Source organism: Harmonia axyridis, chromosome 2 (assembly GCF_914767665.1).
Source record: "Harmonia axyridis chromosome 2, icHarAxyr1.1, whole genome shotgun sequence".
NCBI lineage: Eukaryota > Metazoa > Arthropoda > Insecta > Coleoptera > Coccinellidae > Harmonia > Harmonia axyridis.
The window spans coordinates 4,010,873-4,027,911 of record NC_059502.1 but is presented as its reverse complement, the minus strand read 5'-3'; the positions used below and the strand labels follow the sequence as shown (position 1 = coordinate 4,027,911).

The 17,039-nt window shown below is 35.6% G+C and overlaps 1 protein-coding gene across 1 annotated transcript in view; it reads right to left on the bottom strand.

Annotated features, from left to right (window-relative positions):
- LOC123672704 (C-type lectin 37Db) overlaps positions 1 to 10,146 on the bottom strand; it is a 30,589-nt gene extending 20,443 nt beyond the window's left edge. The window contains exon 1 of the mRNA XM_045606946.1: positions 9,894 to 10,146. Within this exon, the coding sequence (XP_045462902.1) occupies positions 9,894 to 9,987 (94 nt within the window). The 5' untranslated portion in view covers positions 9,988 to 10,146. The remainder of the gene's footprint in view (positions 1 to 9,893) is intronic.
- Positions 10,147 to 17,039: the final 6,893 nt, after the last annotated feature.

The window sequence follows — 17,039 nt, the reverse complement described above, 5'->3', positions numbered from 1 at the left end:
CCTGTCAGCTGTCTCACAATTACCTGAAGCTCAGCTTGTGGTAGCTTCAGAAGCTTTCTGGCATAGGTCGTTGAAAGCACCACAAATTTCTCTGCCTGAGCAAAACCCAGAGTGTCTCTTTAGAGGGTTTTTCTATTATTCCACTTCTATTTGTTGGACCCCTGCCTTATATTGGTCTTTTACAAGCCCACATAAGGGCTCAGGACCAATAGGTGTTACCTTGATGCCTTTTTTGCAAGTTCATCGGCTTTTTCGTTTCCTTCAATACCAAAATGCCCGGGAACCATAGTAGAGTTACTTCATTTCCTTTGGCCAGTTGCTTTATGGTATAACGGCACTCTCATGTCAGTAGAGACCCCTGGCTATATGATTCCAGGGATCTCAACGTGGCCTGGCTGTCCGTAGTGATGTATTTTATTATTATTTGAACTGGGGTCGTTTTGGTTCGGTAAGCCTTCCAGGAACTGCGACCATGCAGATCTTTCGTTCTCTACCCTACTCATTCATAGAAACCCAGGGAGGTCGTCAACGACGTTAACAAAATTGACAACCTCCTCAGGGGCCTTGGCCGTTACCTCTCTGGTATCCAGGACCGGCTTACCCATGTGAATGGTTCTTAGGCCAGCCAGCTCCTTGCATATCAAGTGTTCGGCTGTTTCTGATTCCGATCCACAGAGCCTGCAAATCTCGTCTGCTGACTTTCCCATACGGTACAAATGATGTTTGTACCGACAGTGTCCCGTCAGCAGTCCCACCATCACTCGAAGCTCGGCTCGCGACAGCTTCAGGAGCTTTTTGGCGTAGGTAGGTGAAATCTTCACGAATTTCTTTGCCTGAACAAGTCTAGGAGTGTTAGTCCAGTGGATTGTCCTGCTGTTCAACTCCTATAGCTGGACCGCAGCTTTATATTGGTCTTTTCCTATCCCACAGAAAGGCTCAAGTCCAGCAGGTGTTAACCTTGATGCACTTTTTACAAGTTCATCAGCTCTTTCATTTCCTTCAACCCCACAGTGCCCTGGTACCCATAGTAGAGTCATCTTATTTCCTCTGGCCAGTTGCTTTATGGTGTTACGGCACTCCCAAGTCAGCAGAGACCCCTGACAACACAATTCCAGGGATCTCAGCGTGGTTTGGCTGTCCGTGGTGATGTAGACATGCGCCCCCTTGAGGTTCATTTTGAGACACTCCTGGGCGCATACATAAACAGCCATTATCTCGGTCTGTAGAATCGAGGGCTCACTTCCTAGGGCTTTAGAGATCCTCAGTTTAGGTCCATATATCCCAATGCCAGTGCCCTTCTCTGTTTTTGATCCATCTGTGAACCATATGGATGACTTTTTGTCAAGACGTCTTACGAGACTTATCACACTAGGACGGTCATTTATAACCGTTTCAAGGGGCGTTTCAAAATCGTAGGTGTTTGGCATAATATCCGATGGTTTTGCGAGGAGGTTTGAATATAATTGATTCAGTATCCTCATATGTCCAACCCAGTTTCCAGGAAGGAGCTTTCCATTGAGGGAAATTCTTATTGCTTCGAGCAGGCTGCATTTCCTCACAATCATTACCCTAAGCTCAGCTCGTGGTAGCTTCAGCAGCTTCTAGCATAGGTCGTTGAAAGCAGCACAAATTCCTCTGCCTGAGCAAGACCCGGAGGGTTTCTCCAGAGGGTTTTTCTATTGTCCCACTCCCATTGTTGGACTGCTGCCTCATATTGGTCTTTTCCAAGCCCACAGAAAGGTTCAAGACCATCAGGTTTTGACCTTGATGCCCTTTTTGCAAGTTCATCTGCTTTTTCGATTCCTTCAATACCACAATGCCCTGCTACCCATAGTAGAGTTACTTTATTTCCTCTGGCCAGTTGCTTTATGGTATTACGTCACTTCCTTGTCAGTAGAGACCCCTGGCTATATGATTTCAGGGATCTCAGCGTGGCATGGCTGTCCGTAATGATGTTAATACGCACCCCTTTGAGGTTTCTTTCGAGACATTTTTGGGCGCAAGTACAGACATCTAGTGTCTGGGTTTGCAAGATAAATGGCTTACTTCCCAGCGGTATAGAGATGAAATTGTTTGGTCATAAGAAATCCCATAAGCTCAACTACGTTAGTTTTTAGGTCATTATCAAAAATCTAGCTCAGAAAATTCGTTTATCCCACAATGTGTACTGCAGCAAAGTTTACTCAAAATCCTTTGTATTCGAGTACTTCTTCCTCTTTTTTGTTACGATTTCGACTACATATTTCACTGTCCCACATCTCATTCAAAAGGTAATTTTTTCACGTCAGGATATTTATACATGCATGGGCACAGGTGTTTATTCTTTTGTATTAACGTCAGTAAAATAAGCAGTCTCTATATTGTTTATGTATGAATAAGCAGTCGTCGTCAAACATAGACTGGAATTGCCGGATATTAATTTTGTGGAAGTATGTTAAGCTAATCAAGTGAAAGTGAAATAACTCGTCGAAAGTTCAAGATGAATATTTTTTGTGGTTACCGATATTTCTGGTTATGAACGTCTGGGGGTCTTCTTTTCAATTTCTATTAGACCATTAGCGAAGTTATTCAACACCACGAAGAGCTATCTGCATTACATGATATTTCTGGGAGCCAGCCAATACCTATCGATTGAAAATGATAATAGCTATAGGAATTTCTTTATTCAGTCAAGGATCTTGGGAATAATTGCTTCTACAACTATTGCACCGCTCAGATCAAATAAGTTCGGAATGTGGGTTTCGTAATATGGATGATGGTCAGTTAGTTAACGGCTGTTTTATTGTAATAATTGGCATTTCCATAAAAACTCGAAAAACTGTATTCACTATTGCGTTGCATTGGAATTATCTCTAACTCCCGCTAAGAAGATTTAAATGATTCAGAGAATGAGAGCCCTATTCTGCTTCTGTATATGTTTTTATCCTTATTTTGCAAAAAACTAATGGAGTGTTATTGTCTTGAAGTGAAAGTGTGACTTTTGTGGCGATATTGACTGCAATTTGAGTTAAGCCCCAAAAAGTGTATATTTTCGAATAGTCCATTGAATTAAAAAATCGTACCAATTAGAAATTGGCTGAGTTCTGTATCTATAGCCTAAATTAGTTCCATCGAAATCGAATACCTAATAATTCTAAATAGTTTTCTAATGAGAGGTTCCATTTTGATATTAAAAAAACGAGTATATTTCAAGTAGGGATTCACTGCTTGGGTTGATTTTCAAGCTACTTGGCTTGAGTTTGACCTGATTTCAAGTGAAGCTCAAGTCAAGTAGTAGTTTATCCATCTCAAGTCAAGTCAAGTACTTATTTATCAAGTAACTACTTGAATCATATCAAGCTACTTGATTTTTAGCAGTTTTATTGTGTAGTGTCACATCGATAAAAAAATGATGGAATGAGAGAGAACCTTGCAAAAAACACTTCTATTTATTAAACTTATTGTACCAAAGAACTGAAAATATCAACTTTCTTGAAATAGAAACATAAATTAAATCACTATAAATCATAACAAAATAAAATATAAATTTCTTTTTTATTGAGAAACCTCCAGGCTTTGTTATTTATTGAATTTATTGTATAAAAGAACCGAAAATATCAACTTTCTTGAAATAAAAACAAATTAAATCACTATAAATCATAACAAAATGAAAAATAATATAAAAATAAAGTTTCTTAATAGTGAGAAACCTCCAGGCTTTGTTTGATTTCATAATTTTCCATCCAGGATCTGAGACACATGAGGCATCTTATAGATTTGTCGCCTAACCTATTGCGGGTTTTTGTAACTGTAAGAGCAGCTCTGGTAAATTTTCTTTCACCTGGAGCTGAAGATGCTGACGTTGATATAAATCCTTGGCCATTTTGGTCAATTTTGGAGAGATTTTACTGAAACTACCAGAATCTCCCAATAGATTTCATAGAAATATGAGAAAACTACTCTTGAAGTCACACTGGCGAATGCTTCAGTCTCTCGGCACTCGAGGAATCCTCTTATTTAGTTAAATTTAGAAAGCAAAAATATATGCCGTGAGACGCGAGCATATTGAGCTCAAGTAATATCAAGTATAGTAACGTCAAGTCAGGAGCCTTTGAGCGTTCGTCATTCATACGCCTATTGCAGCCTTGGAGGCCAAAACTGTATATAGTTATAGATGTGGCCTTCAAACGCGCATTTGGTGAATGAAAAAGCTCTCTAGATCTAGAAGTAAAATAAAAACATATGTCATTGATTATGTAAATACTGAGGCTTGAATATAACAACTTAAAAATTCATTCAGGCATAAATTTGTTAATCGTTGCAGACAGATTAAATACCAGACATTCTCAAATTTTTGATTTATAAAACCAATTATATCCATATGTTGTCTTCATTATATGAATTAAATTTTGTATATAACCTTCGACATTTCATTTCGTTATTTTATGACCTTCATCGTAAATTGTTTTGGGTGCATCTTCAGGATGTTGGGATTTAATTTTATAGACACCAATATCGTACCAGATATTTAAAAGAATGTGAGGTCGTCTGTCGAAAGTGCTTGTATAAATATCTTCAATTTTGTGACCTCATACGGTTGAATCGAAATCACCTAAATTGTGAAGAATATATACCTGAATTTTACACGCAAATATCTACAATTAGTCAACATCATTCAGAACTGCATATTGAGCATTGTGATGTTGAACTTTTTAAACACTTATATACTTATAGGATTCTTCAAGGATGGATTGCATAAAATAATTGTTACTTAGTTATTCCAAAATGGGTTTAGTGTAATCTTCAATAGATTTTCCGTCCAGCATCTCAAAAGGCAATTAATCAAGATGAACATCACTTTTATGATGAGTGCTTTCGAGATAAATCATCTGAGAAAATTATTTTCAATTTTTTCGGATAGAGTGCGTGAAAATTGATTTGAAGAACTGAATGAATGTTTTGACATAACCAATATTCAACGGATTATGAACTAGTCCAGAAGTGATTCAGAATAGTCATAATGGATGCGATGTTGAAAGTTTTAGTTATTTCGACAATTTTCACGCGAATAAGTAGGATGATTCAACATTATTAATTTCTTCATTAGTTCATGCGTGCTATTGAACTTTTTAATCGGTAATGTGCTTATAGGGCACCTCTAGGACATATTGCACAATGTATTTGCTACTTAGTTTCCTTACTACTCGGTTAAATGTAATATTTTATCGAATTTTTGTCGACTATGTCGAGAAGCAATTAATCAAGATGAAAGTCACTTATAGGTAAGTGCATCTGAAGTAAATCATTCACGAAGTTTGTTTTTTATTTGGGAAAGAATGTTTGAGAATTTAATACTCCATCGTCTACTTATAACGGGTGTTTTTTTCGAGGTATATAACTTTAAGTTGGCATTACTGTTCAAGATGGCGACCGATTTAACAACTGTCAAGTGTTTTATTCTCAGTTTGGTTTGGCAATTCATCATGAATAGACTCAAGCCTGAAGAACGCTTGCAAATAGTGCAATTTTATTTCAAAAATAATAGTTCTGTTCGGAATACGTATCGCGCACTACGTCCATTTTATTTTGTTTAACGATGAAGCGCACAAACAAACAAAACTGCCGCATTTGGAGTGAAGCTAATCCTCAAGTGTATGTCGAAACATCGTTATATCCAGAAAAACTGACTGTTTGGTGCGCTTTATGGGCTGGTGGAATCATTGGTCCGTACTTCTTCCAAAACGATAATGTCCAGAACGATACAGTCAATGGTGATCGGTATAGAGCCGTTATTACTAACTTTTTCATTCCTGAATTGAACAACCATGATGTCCAGGAGCTGTGGTTCCAACAAGACGGCGCAACATGTCACACAGCTCGTGCCACAATCGATTTATTGAAAGACACGTTTGGTGATCGCCTAATTTCACGTTTTGGACCTGTGAATTGGCCTCCAAGATCTTGTTGATAACACCGCTAGACTACTTTCTGTGGGGCTATGTAATGTCATTGGTCTATGCGGATAAGCCACAAACCCTTGACCATTTGGAAGACTACATTCGCCGTGTTATTGCCGATATACGGCCACAAATGTTGGAAAAAGTCATCGAAAATTGGACGTCCAGATTGGACTACATCCGAGCCAGCCGTGGCGGTCATATGCCAGAAATCATATTTAAAATGTAATGCCACAAGATTATCTTGCGGATAAATAAAATTCATGCAATCGAATAATCCATCGTTGTTTTATTGCAATTTAAAGTTCTATAGCTCTAAAAAAACACCCTTTATAAGTATGGAATGCTAATTCAGAAGAGATTTATGTTGTGTAAACTATGAAACACAGAAGGCAAGAGTTTTCCGTAAAATGAATCAAGTCTCTATATGAAGTAAGCTACGAAGAAGAAATTCAGTCGGTTCCACAAAAGAAAGTTAATAGCTTTGGATGTCAACAAAAAAACATGCTGAATGTCCTGTATATTCGGACAGTAATTTATTAGGTGTTATAATGGCGGATTTGAGACGATTTCTTTTATTGAATGCTACTGGTTTTGTCAAAATCCTGCATAAAATTAAGATAAATAAAAGTGATTCCGATATAGATTATACATAATATATTTCGATTATCGAGTTGTTCGTTTGTAGGAGGTGTTTAAAATTTGGACAATCGTTGTCGATAATAAATTTTCAATAAGAATCCTCAGACCTTTCTGCAGTTGAGACAGAAAAACTTACACATTCCAACTACATAATTTCTCTGAATTGAATAGAGATGAAGAATCCACCTACATATAATTTACATATTACTTCGCTCCTTTAACGTATTCACATGTTCAAATTATTTGAGATTAAAATGCAAGATAACTAGCAATCCTCTTCTATAAAGTCATGATTCTGCGGTAATGAATTCAAATATCTTGAAGTGCACAATCTTGTTGATTATAATCTACATAATCTGTACATCAAGAAATATTCATAAATGAGAAGATTAATGGTGAGATAAATGTTTGAATCGAATTGGATGATTAGCCATATTGCTATTTTTGTGCACTTGTTTCATCTTCACCAAATGCCTATAATTTTCGACTTTCGAGACTAGAGTGGTCTCAAAATCGGTTCTGTCCGTCCAGCTTTTACACAACTGTAGAACGCAAGGTTCAGGGTTCAAATAGGAATTATACAATTTAAAATTGGTTGTAAGGGCAAGACTGTATTATTTTTTGTTTCATCGAAATCATTGCTTATTTGTGAATACTGAGAGAAATTGAACGATGAAGCTCATTTTTGGTCAAATGGTTATGTAAACAAAATGAATTATGTTATTTTCCATACATAACATTGAACAATTTATGTTTTTATTTTTAAATACAAACTACCTAATTGGAAAACCAATTAAATCAGTTAAGTTGGTTAATGGACAAACTCTGTTTGATGGTAAGCCCATATAAAATTTTAATTACACATCCAAATTGGGGAAAAGGAATTTGGTATAAAAACATGCCTCTAGGGATAACTTCAATGTCTAAATATACAACAACATCTGCTAAAAATATTGGAATGCACACGAAAAAGTTCAAAACATCAAACAATTCCCATAGATCATTTGCCATTTAAACATTGGACAAAAAAAGGCAGTTAACGAACAAGAGTTGATTGAAATTATGGAGCATTCGAGTAAAAATTCTTCGAAACCATATTTACAACTACATAGATGCAGAACATCATTTGAAACTCATTCAAAATCTTAGACAGGAAAATCATTTGTACCTATAACTGCTGTTAATTACTGAAATTATTACTGAATTATAAAAATTCACATGTTCTTATTTAATAGTTCGAAACTTAGTTTTCCCCAGAATTCTTGGATATTTTTAATATTATCATACTATTTATCGACTGATTTTCTTGTAAAACAGTCATGTTGAATACCAGTTGAGATAAAATTCAAACAGATAAAATATTTATCTCTAATGGTAATAGATACACATGAAAAAACATAGCGAATATCATTAATTAATTAAATGAGCAATATTGTTGCACTGCATTTTTTTGGTCCTTCAAAATTCACGTAAAAGATCAACTAAGGTAAGTTGATTTCCATACCAGATTATTTCAATTAACAAGACGTCGATATCAAGCTTGTTAATGTAAAAATCAATATCGTTTCATTAGTGATTTTAGCATCTAGTAGGCGGATTATAATGTGGCATTTGAATAAAACCAAAAGAAGTAACTGGTTCGACTTTTTCGAATGAGAAAGTTGAACGTGATACAGATTTATCTGCAGGAAAGCAGTACTTCTACCTTTTACTGCGGAAGTATGATATCCTGAAATGATACAGAATTACTGCATTTCCTTGGATGTAATTTAGTGTACAATTCGAGCAAGCGGCTCTTGAAACGTGCTGTGGGTATCCACTTCAATATTGGATATCGAAAATTAATTTTTCACGTTTGGTTGTAGTTATTGGGTAACCACAAAAATTATTGTGGTTTCATCTGCAGATTGCCATGCATATTTTCAGTTATTTATTGATGGCAACTGCATACTTGCAACGGAAGTTTCAATTTAGAAATGTGTTATTTGAACTATGGCTGTTATTTCCTTTTGTTTTATAAAATATTCAAAATCTTATAAAATAGCCCGAGGCTTCAACTTCTCCTGGACGTGAGCTACTCCCTTGAAACCTCACTATGTTTCAGATCAGAACCCGATGTTCAAAAAACGTTTTTATTTAAGGAATCTATGACGAATAATTTAGGAGATATAACGATTTTTGGATGGAAATTCAATTTTTTTCCCAAATTCGACTTAAAATTTCCTCAAAACCGTGAGCTCTACGAAGAATCGGTGAGCGGTGCAAGAATAAACGATCTTTGATTAGCTGAATTCCGATCTCACCTGAAAATTTTTTTCTCCCTTAGAAAATTGAAAAAAAAATTCCGTTTCCATTTGAGGAGTCTGTGACGAATAATTCAGGAGATATAACGATTTTTCGAGGCAAATTCAATTTTTTCCAAAATTTCGAGTTCAAATTTACTCGAAACCGTGAGCTCTACGAAGAATCGGTGTGCGGTGCAAGAATTGACGATTTCTAATAAGCCGCCGTATTTCGATCTAACCTCAAAAATTTTTGTCGGAAAATTTTCGTAAAATTTTCCATACCTAACCCTTAGAAAATTTAAAAAAATAAAAGTTCCTTCATGGGAGTATTGTATCATTTTATTGATTGATTCGACTATGTAGATCACGAAAATGCTTGCAGTTGGGTGATCAGTACAATATTTCAGAAATTAGAGGTAAAAAACTGAAATTTTCGAGGAAAAAATTGATAACATTCCCTTCGCAGGATTGTCAACATAACAAGAGGCACCTGAAACACTGTGAAATCCCGAACTATATGGCGACAATTTTGAAAAAATCGAAAAGTTCATTTTGTCCGCATATGTCATTTTGTCCGCATTTCCCCCTAACTATACCAAAATCTGCATAAAACACACACTTTATTTCACTTCGAAAAGGTGTAGGTAATCAAGTAAAGGAAAACAGTAGAGAAAAATTTACGATTCAATAAAATCGATCCGATATACCTAATTGTGGAGTATTAAAAAGACCATAAAGTTATAATGAACATCGAATCATTCATGGAATATTTCGATCCAATCAACTTGAATATTACGATCAATTTCCTTTTTTTACATTTTCAACATCATAATGAATCTGAACAATCTATGATAGTATATACTTAAGCTTGCGGTTTCAACGATCTTATTATCAATCTCAAATAAAATAAAATTGACCACAGTGACTCCATTCAAACGGAGAACAAAAAAAAACACCAACTATTGAAATAATCACGTCAATTAATTCATCATCAATAAATCATTTTTCAACCAGCAATTAAACAACTCACCATTATCTTTGAAAGAATTTCGAAAGTTACTAGTCCCAGCAAGACCAAAGCAAGTCCAAATTATGGTTAACGCACAAAAAATGAAAGTATTCATTTCTTATCGAAAATTGTCGCGAACTAACTTTGAAGAACACCGGTCTACTACTAAGCATAAACTTTCTTCTTGGTCACCTCTCTACTCCTGAAGTTAGTCTTCTATTCTAAGACCAGATTATCGACATTCATGAGCCAAGCATGTCAAGTTGAAAGTATACACACAAAGCTGCATATCATCTTTCGGTTCTTCGTATGTTACGTTTTTCAAGGCGGTTGATATTGGAAAAAATGGGGAAGAGGACTTGCTTGGAACCGAGAGAGCTCGCTCATTCATGCGTGAAACATTTCGCTCGATAGGTCCATTTTTTCTTAAAAATTCGACTTTATTCGTCAACATAGTAAACTTCAAGAGTAATAAAGGGCCTTTTTTAGAGCTATAGAACTTTAAATTGCAATAAAACAACGATGGATTATTCGATCGACATGAATTTTATTTATCCGCAAGATAATCTTGTGGCATTACATTTTGAATATGATTTCTGGCATATGACCGCCACGGCTGGCTCGGATGTGGTCCAATCTGGACGTCCACTTTTCGATGACTTTTTCCGACATTTGTGGCTGTATATCGGCAATAACACGGCGAATGTTGTCTTCCAAATGGTCGAGGGTTTGTGGCTTATCCGCATAGACCAATGACTTTACATAGCCCCACAGAAAGTAGTCTAGCGGTGTAAAATCACAAGATCTTGGAGGCCAATTCACAGGTCCAAAACGTGAAATTAGGCGGTCACCAAACGAGTCTTTCAATAAATCGATTGTGGCACGGGCTGTGTGACATGTTGCGCCGTCTTGTTGGAACCACAGCTCCTGGACATCATGGTTGTTCAATTCAGGAATGAAAAAGTTGGTAATCGTGGCTCTATAACGATCACCATTGACTGTAACGTTCTGACCATCATCGTTTTTGAAGAAGTACGGACCAATGATTCCACCAGCCCATAAAGCGCACCAAACAGTCAGTTTTTCTGGATGTAACGGTGTTTCGATATACACTTGAGGATTAACTTCACTCCAAATGCGGCAGTTTCGTTTGTTGACGTAGCCATTCAACCAGAAGTGCGCTTCATCGCTAAACAAAATAAAATGGACGTATTGCGCGTTACGTATTCCGCATAGAACCATTATTTTCGAAATAAAATTGCACTATTTGCAAGCATTGTTCAGGCGTGAGTCTATTCATGATGAATTGCCAAACCAAACTGAGAATAAATCACTTGACAGCTGTTGAATCGGTCGCCATCTTGAACAATAATGCCAACTTAAAGTTATATACTTCGAAAAAAAACACCCTTTAGATGTACCTATCCCAATGGTCCTCTAACTCTTATAATACATCAAGACAATGTGCCGTGTCACAAATCAATGAAAAAAATTGGAATGAATTGGGCATCGAATTGCTTCTGTATCCACCGTATTCGTCAGATCTGGCGCCCAGCGACTTTTTCCTGTTCTTAGACCTCAAAAGAATGCTCGCTGGAAAGAAATATAGCGCCAATGAAGATGTAATCGCCGAAACTAAGGCCTATTTTGAAGCGAAAGACAAATCGTACTACAAAAAAGGTATCGAAAAGTTGAAGATCGCTATAATCGTTGTATCGCCCTCGAAGGCAATTATGTTGAATAATAAAATCGAATTTTGCCAAAAAAAAATGTGTTTTACTATGGTAGACCGGGGACTTTTCAATTGGCCTGTTAACTATATCTTATCAAGTACTTTATCATCTTTGTCTTCACTAAAAATACTGGATCCGTTTTAAATTTGTCTTAACCAAATACGGTAGAATGTTATCTAATTCTGTAAAAGTTTTTTACTTTATCATTTCGAATCTGCCATTTGTCCTCTTCTCATATTCCCTCAAAAAGAAACAACCCTTTCAAAGTTTACATGTTGACGGATGACCGGACGGACAGAATTGAACCTTACTAAAGAGTTGTCATTATTGAGTTGAAATGTTTGAGACCATTCCCAGCTCGAAATTCAAAAATACATCGTGACAAAATGATCTCGATCAATGTATCCTGTTTGTTTCTGTGTTTTGCGATACCGAATGATGAAAACGTTGAGGAATGCGGCTTATAAATAATCCAGTTCATTTTAATTCGATCTAGACTGAAGGAATGAACGTAAACTATAAATTACCCATGTCTATTTCTCTCAAATGAATGAATTACTTGTGAAATATACAATGTTGAATATTATACAAGTTCAAGTTCATCCATTGAGCTGTTCGATCTTGAGGAGCAACTATTCTAATTTATATATTTCGATGGGTTATTCAGATTTAGCGTTTTGCAGCTATCTGACATGGAAAATCAATACTTCACACTGTGTTATTTTCGGTTTTTGATATTTTATATCAAGAAATTTCCTTATTCGCCTATACTCACATTCAAATGTTTGAAATGCTATTAAACAATTTACGTTGCAACCTGAACACCTCTGCCAAATTTTATCAATATCTTACCAGTATACCGGATGTTCCTGAATTGGAGTTAAAAAGGAAAATTAGAGATTCTTTTGATGATTTAAGTACCTAAAAAAAGTTCTATAAACATGCGCAAAAAAATTAACGTACCTTCTGAAAATCTCAATTTTAACTCTAGTTAACTCTACATTGACTTTATAACTTATTTTTTATGTTCTCTCGGGAAGGTTTCGAACGAAACAAGACACATTAAATGGAAGAAAAATTCAGGATTTCACCGAATCTTATGTGAAAGAAGAGAAATAAACAATTTTCGAAATACTGGAATGCTGATAAGTGATTTAATACTTGCTATTTCCACCCCTTGCGTTAATTACAGCTCGGCGACGACGGTTCATACTCAAAATGAATGATCTTGAAATGTTCTGATCTAATCCTTCCCAGATTTCTCTGAGTTGGATTCCTAAGTCATTAAGAGTAGCTGGATGATTTTCTGAACTTCTAAGCCTTCTATTGAGGTTGTCCCAAACCTGCTCAATCGGATTGAGATCTGGACTTCTTGCTGGTCATTACATTCGAGAGACTTCAACCTCTTCAAGGTACTCCTGAACGATGCGCGCACGATGGGGTCTCGCATTATCGTCCATAAAAATGAAATTTTCACCAATGTATGGGGCAAATGGCACTACCTGCTCTCCAATAATGTTTCTTATATACCTATCAGCATTCATAGCTCCATTATCAACGACCACTAGGTCTGTGCGAGCAGTCAAAGATATTCCACCCCATACCATAATCGTTCCTTCCCCAAAACCAGTAGTATTCAGGAAATTGCACTGAGCATATCTTTCATGTGTACGTCTTTATACAAGGGAACGTCGATCACAATAGTAGAGGCAGAATCTAGGCTCATCTGTGAAGAGAACTCTTTCCCAATCAGCCTCTTCCCAATGGATATGCTCTCTTGCAAAATCCAAACGCGCTGGGCCTCTTGCCGCGACACGAGGCCTTAAATCATATTCTCTGAGGCGATTTCTTATTGTCCGAGTGCTAATTTGCACCCCATGAGTTTGCTCAAGCTGATTTTGAAAAAGGTGAGCGGTTGCAAACCGTTGTCTCAACGAAGAAACTCTCAAGTAACGTTCTTGAATGGCAGTTGTTACCCGTGGTCTACCCTGTTCGGGTCTTCGGACATTCATACCTGTCTCCCTGAATCGCTGCAACATTCTGGACACACTTGTATGGGAAACTCCAAACCTTTCTGCAATTCTTGTGTATGTCCACCCTTCTTCTCGCAAAACTACCGCTTGGGCACATTCCTCTTGGGTCAAATTGCGTGTTTCGCGTTGCATAGCCATCGAGTGTAGAAAATCAAACGAAAGAAAAACTATTGATCACTAGAATTGATCGAGAACAACTGATTTCAGAATGGAGCCAATACACTCAAAATCTGATAATCTCATCTTTTTTTATTCCTGCTGGGAAAAAACATCTGTATTGAAGAAAAACGTTGAAAGTGGATAACATATGCATACATAATTGTGATAAAAATAATTAGCATTGAGAACACCTTCAGTTGTAGAATAAATAAGGGATTTCCATAATGTGCGTTAATTTTTTTGCGCTGTGTATTATTATCGTTTGAGACCATTCGCAGCTCAAAATTGAAAAATTATAGACGTCGTTTCGTTGAACGAGTCCTCTAAAACAAATTTCAGATTTTGTGCCTGAATTTCCTTCTTCTGTTCTGTCTAATCTTTTAGGTTTCTAAGGAATAAAATTTCCACAGAAAAAAACTTATGAAATATTCAGTTTTTCATTCGTTATTCACACCATTTTTTCAAGAGGTTCCTGCATCATCTGTAATAGGTGAAATGCTTCAACCTCGATCTTAATCTTTCGTTGTAGTAATCAACCTGATTTTTTTCTGAGTATCGATTCGAAATGTTACAGATGTCGATGTAAAAGGGAAACATGATTTCAACAACTAGGCCATTTATGTGACAAGAACAATGAAGAATTAATTATTACCTAGCCAATTACTTGGCAATGGTTACGAATCAGTCTTTTTTAATTCAATTTCAAACTCATGTCAGCATTTACGTTTTTATATGTTGAGAATTTGAGGTATTCCACTTTTCATATTACGAAATCCTTTCCTCTTTATTGATACATACTTGTTTATCATAATAGTATTTTCCACATAAGGTAAGGATATGAATTCCATAATATTTGAGCTTTCTCTTATAGCTTCACGAACATGCAAATTAGTAATTCGTTTTCATTCATTTTTCAAACAACAACAAATGGATTTATTTTATATTTCTGTTGATTATGCGCTGTTGTATTAAATTTTACATGAAGTAATTTCACATTCCATATTTTGTTACTGAAATATTGAGTTTTTTTGGATATTCTTCTTGAATTTGCTCTGCTTGTGGTGAAGCAATCAACATAAAACTTTTCAAAGAACTCGAAATAGTCAATCTACAACCAAATGTTTAATTTCTTTCCGATCGAAATCGTAATTTCGAAATTATCTCAAAAACAAAATTTCTAACGATCATATTTACGGAATCCCTTCTCTTGTTTTGCCTATAAATGAAATCAGATGAAGCATTCGAGTTTTGAACCTGCCATAAAAATTTCGAGGTTCTAGGTATTTCCGTTCGAGAGTTATCCAGTTTACGAACGGCTAGACCGGACGGACGAACAGAATTGAGTGGAACACACAGATCGACAGACAGACACGAAACAAAAGTTGTTCAGGATGATCTAAATTTTTTCATAATGAAATCGGGTACCAACTTTTTTTTTCAACCATCCAACCCAACATTAATCACAATTTCTCTACCTTTGCCAGACTCTGGAGCAAAAATTATTTCGAAAATCAGCCAATAAAATCATTTCTATATTGTTCAGAGAGAAATATCAGTATTAAATTCAAACTTACTTGATTCAATTCACAGAAAAAATATTCACTCTTAGAAATGTCAACATATTTCTACTTCCAACCAAAATTTGAATTGAAATTGAATATTCCGAACTGAAAAGTCTAGTTTCGAACATCTGTTTACACCTCAAAAATTCACAATCGATGATTCATCTGTTTATCAGGTTGAAAGAATGTAATTTTTTCTTCACGCAGTCGCCAAATCACCACCAGGTGTTTGTTTACCCGAATTAGTTAAAATTTTCTGATCGGGAAGTCTGTGATTTTCTTATTTCGCGTTAATATTGCATAGAATGACAAATGATGTCCTGAGTTGAAGAGAATTTTGGAACAGAAATGTAAGTAATACTGAGTTTTTTCATATAACTCGTATAATAATTTGTTTCTGTTATATTTTTCGGTTACTTTTCTTTTGAATTCTTCGCTTACTTATCCATGTTTAATTGAAAACTGTTTGGTAGAAGTGTAGAGGATGATTTTTGAGCTTCATATTATTTCCTACAGTATCTAACTCCTGAGATTTGGAAATTTTAATCAAATTGTTCATCATTAACATTACGTCAATATACAAATTGAAATAGAATCGGTTCAAATCAAAATACTATGAATCAGGTTAATGTTCTTGGAAAATTTCGTATCTGTGCGCATTCTAAAAGGACATAATTCTCTATGCTAACTGCCTGACTTTGTTTGTTCCTAGTTTTGGTAATTTTCATTCGTCTCCAGAAGAATTGGTATTTCTTGATAAATAGAATGATTGAGAATCGACATTTTTTTTTTGTAATTATTTATGATTTTCAGATGTAATAGATGATGGATATTGGCTATTCGTATTATCTTGGAGCAGAAGTCTTGAATTCTCATTCTCACTGATCGAGGTTCTTTCTTTTTGAGGGAGTATGAGAAGAAGAAAATGGTAAAATCAAAATGATAAAATCAGAAAATCAGACTGAATTCGATAACATTCTGCTATATTTGGTTGATACAATGGACTTGGTCTTTCAAAAAAGAAGAACATGAGGAAGAACTTGACAAGGTAAGAAACTTCTAAGATTTTCTAAATATACTCTAGTTTTTTAGGTTAGCTATCCCAAATTATTTGTTTCTCTCTTTCTGTGATCACTTCTATTTGCCCAAATATCTGCGATTTTGGAATTTTGAGCCAAGGCAGATCTGTAATGATTATAGGTTAGACTCGAGTATTTGATAACCTCGAACAGAAATTTTCAGGGTATCTTTAGGGTCCAAATATCCTATTTTCTTTCAATATCATTGGAATAAATTCATTCATGTTGTGAATATTAGATTAGGGGACTTAAATTCAATTTTTTCCACTTGAAACGAAAGACGTTAATAAATATTGGACTGTTTTAAAATTTTGAAGGGTCAAAGAGTCAATGAATGGTACTGAAATCGTCGATTGATTTATTACACAGGGTGGACTCATAACTATTCGGACTAAAGAAGGACCAAAATATTGTCTAGTACTTTTTGTACTTATTTGAATTCGCACCGTAGACATTGCACTGGGCCTGAGAATACTTTATTGAATGGATGAAATCCATTCGATGGATTACATTCAATCCGTTGCTGGTGATACTCAAGCAACATTACATACAAAGTGAAGTATTGTTAGTTATAGTAAGAATAGTGATGCAGGCTTGGAAT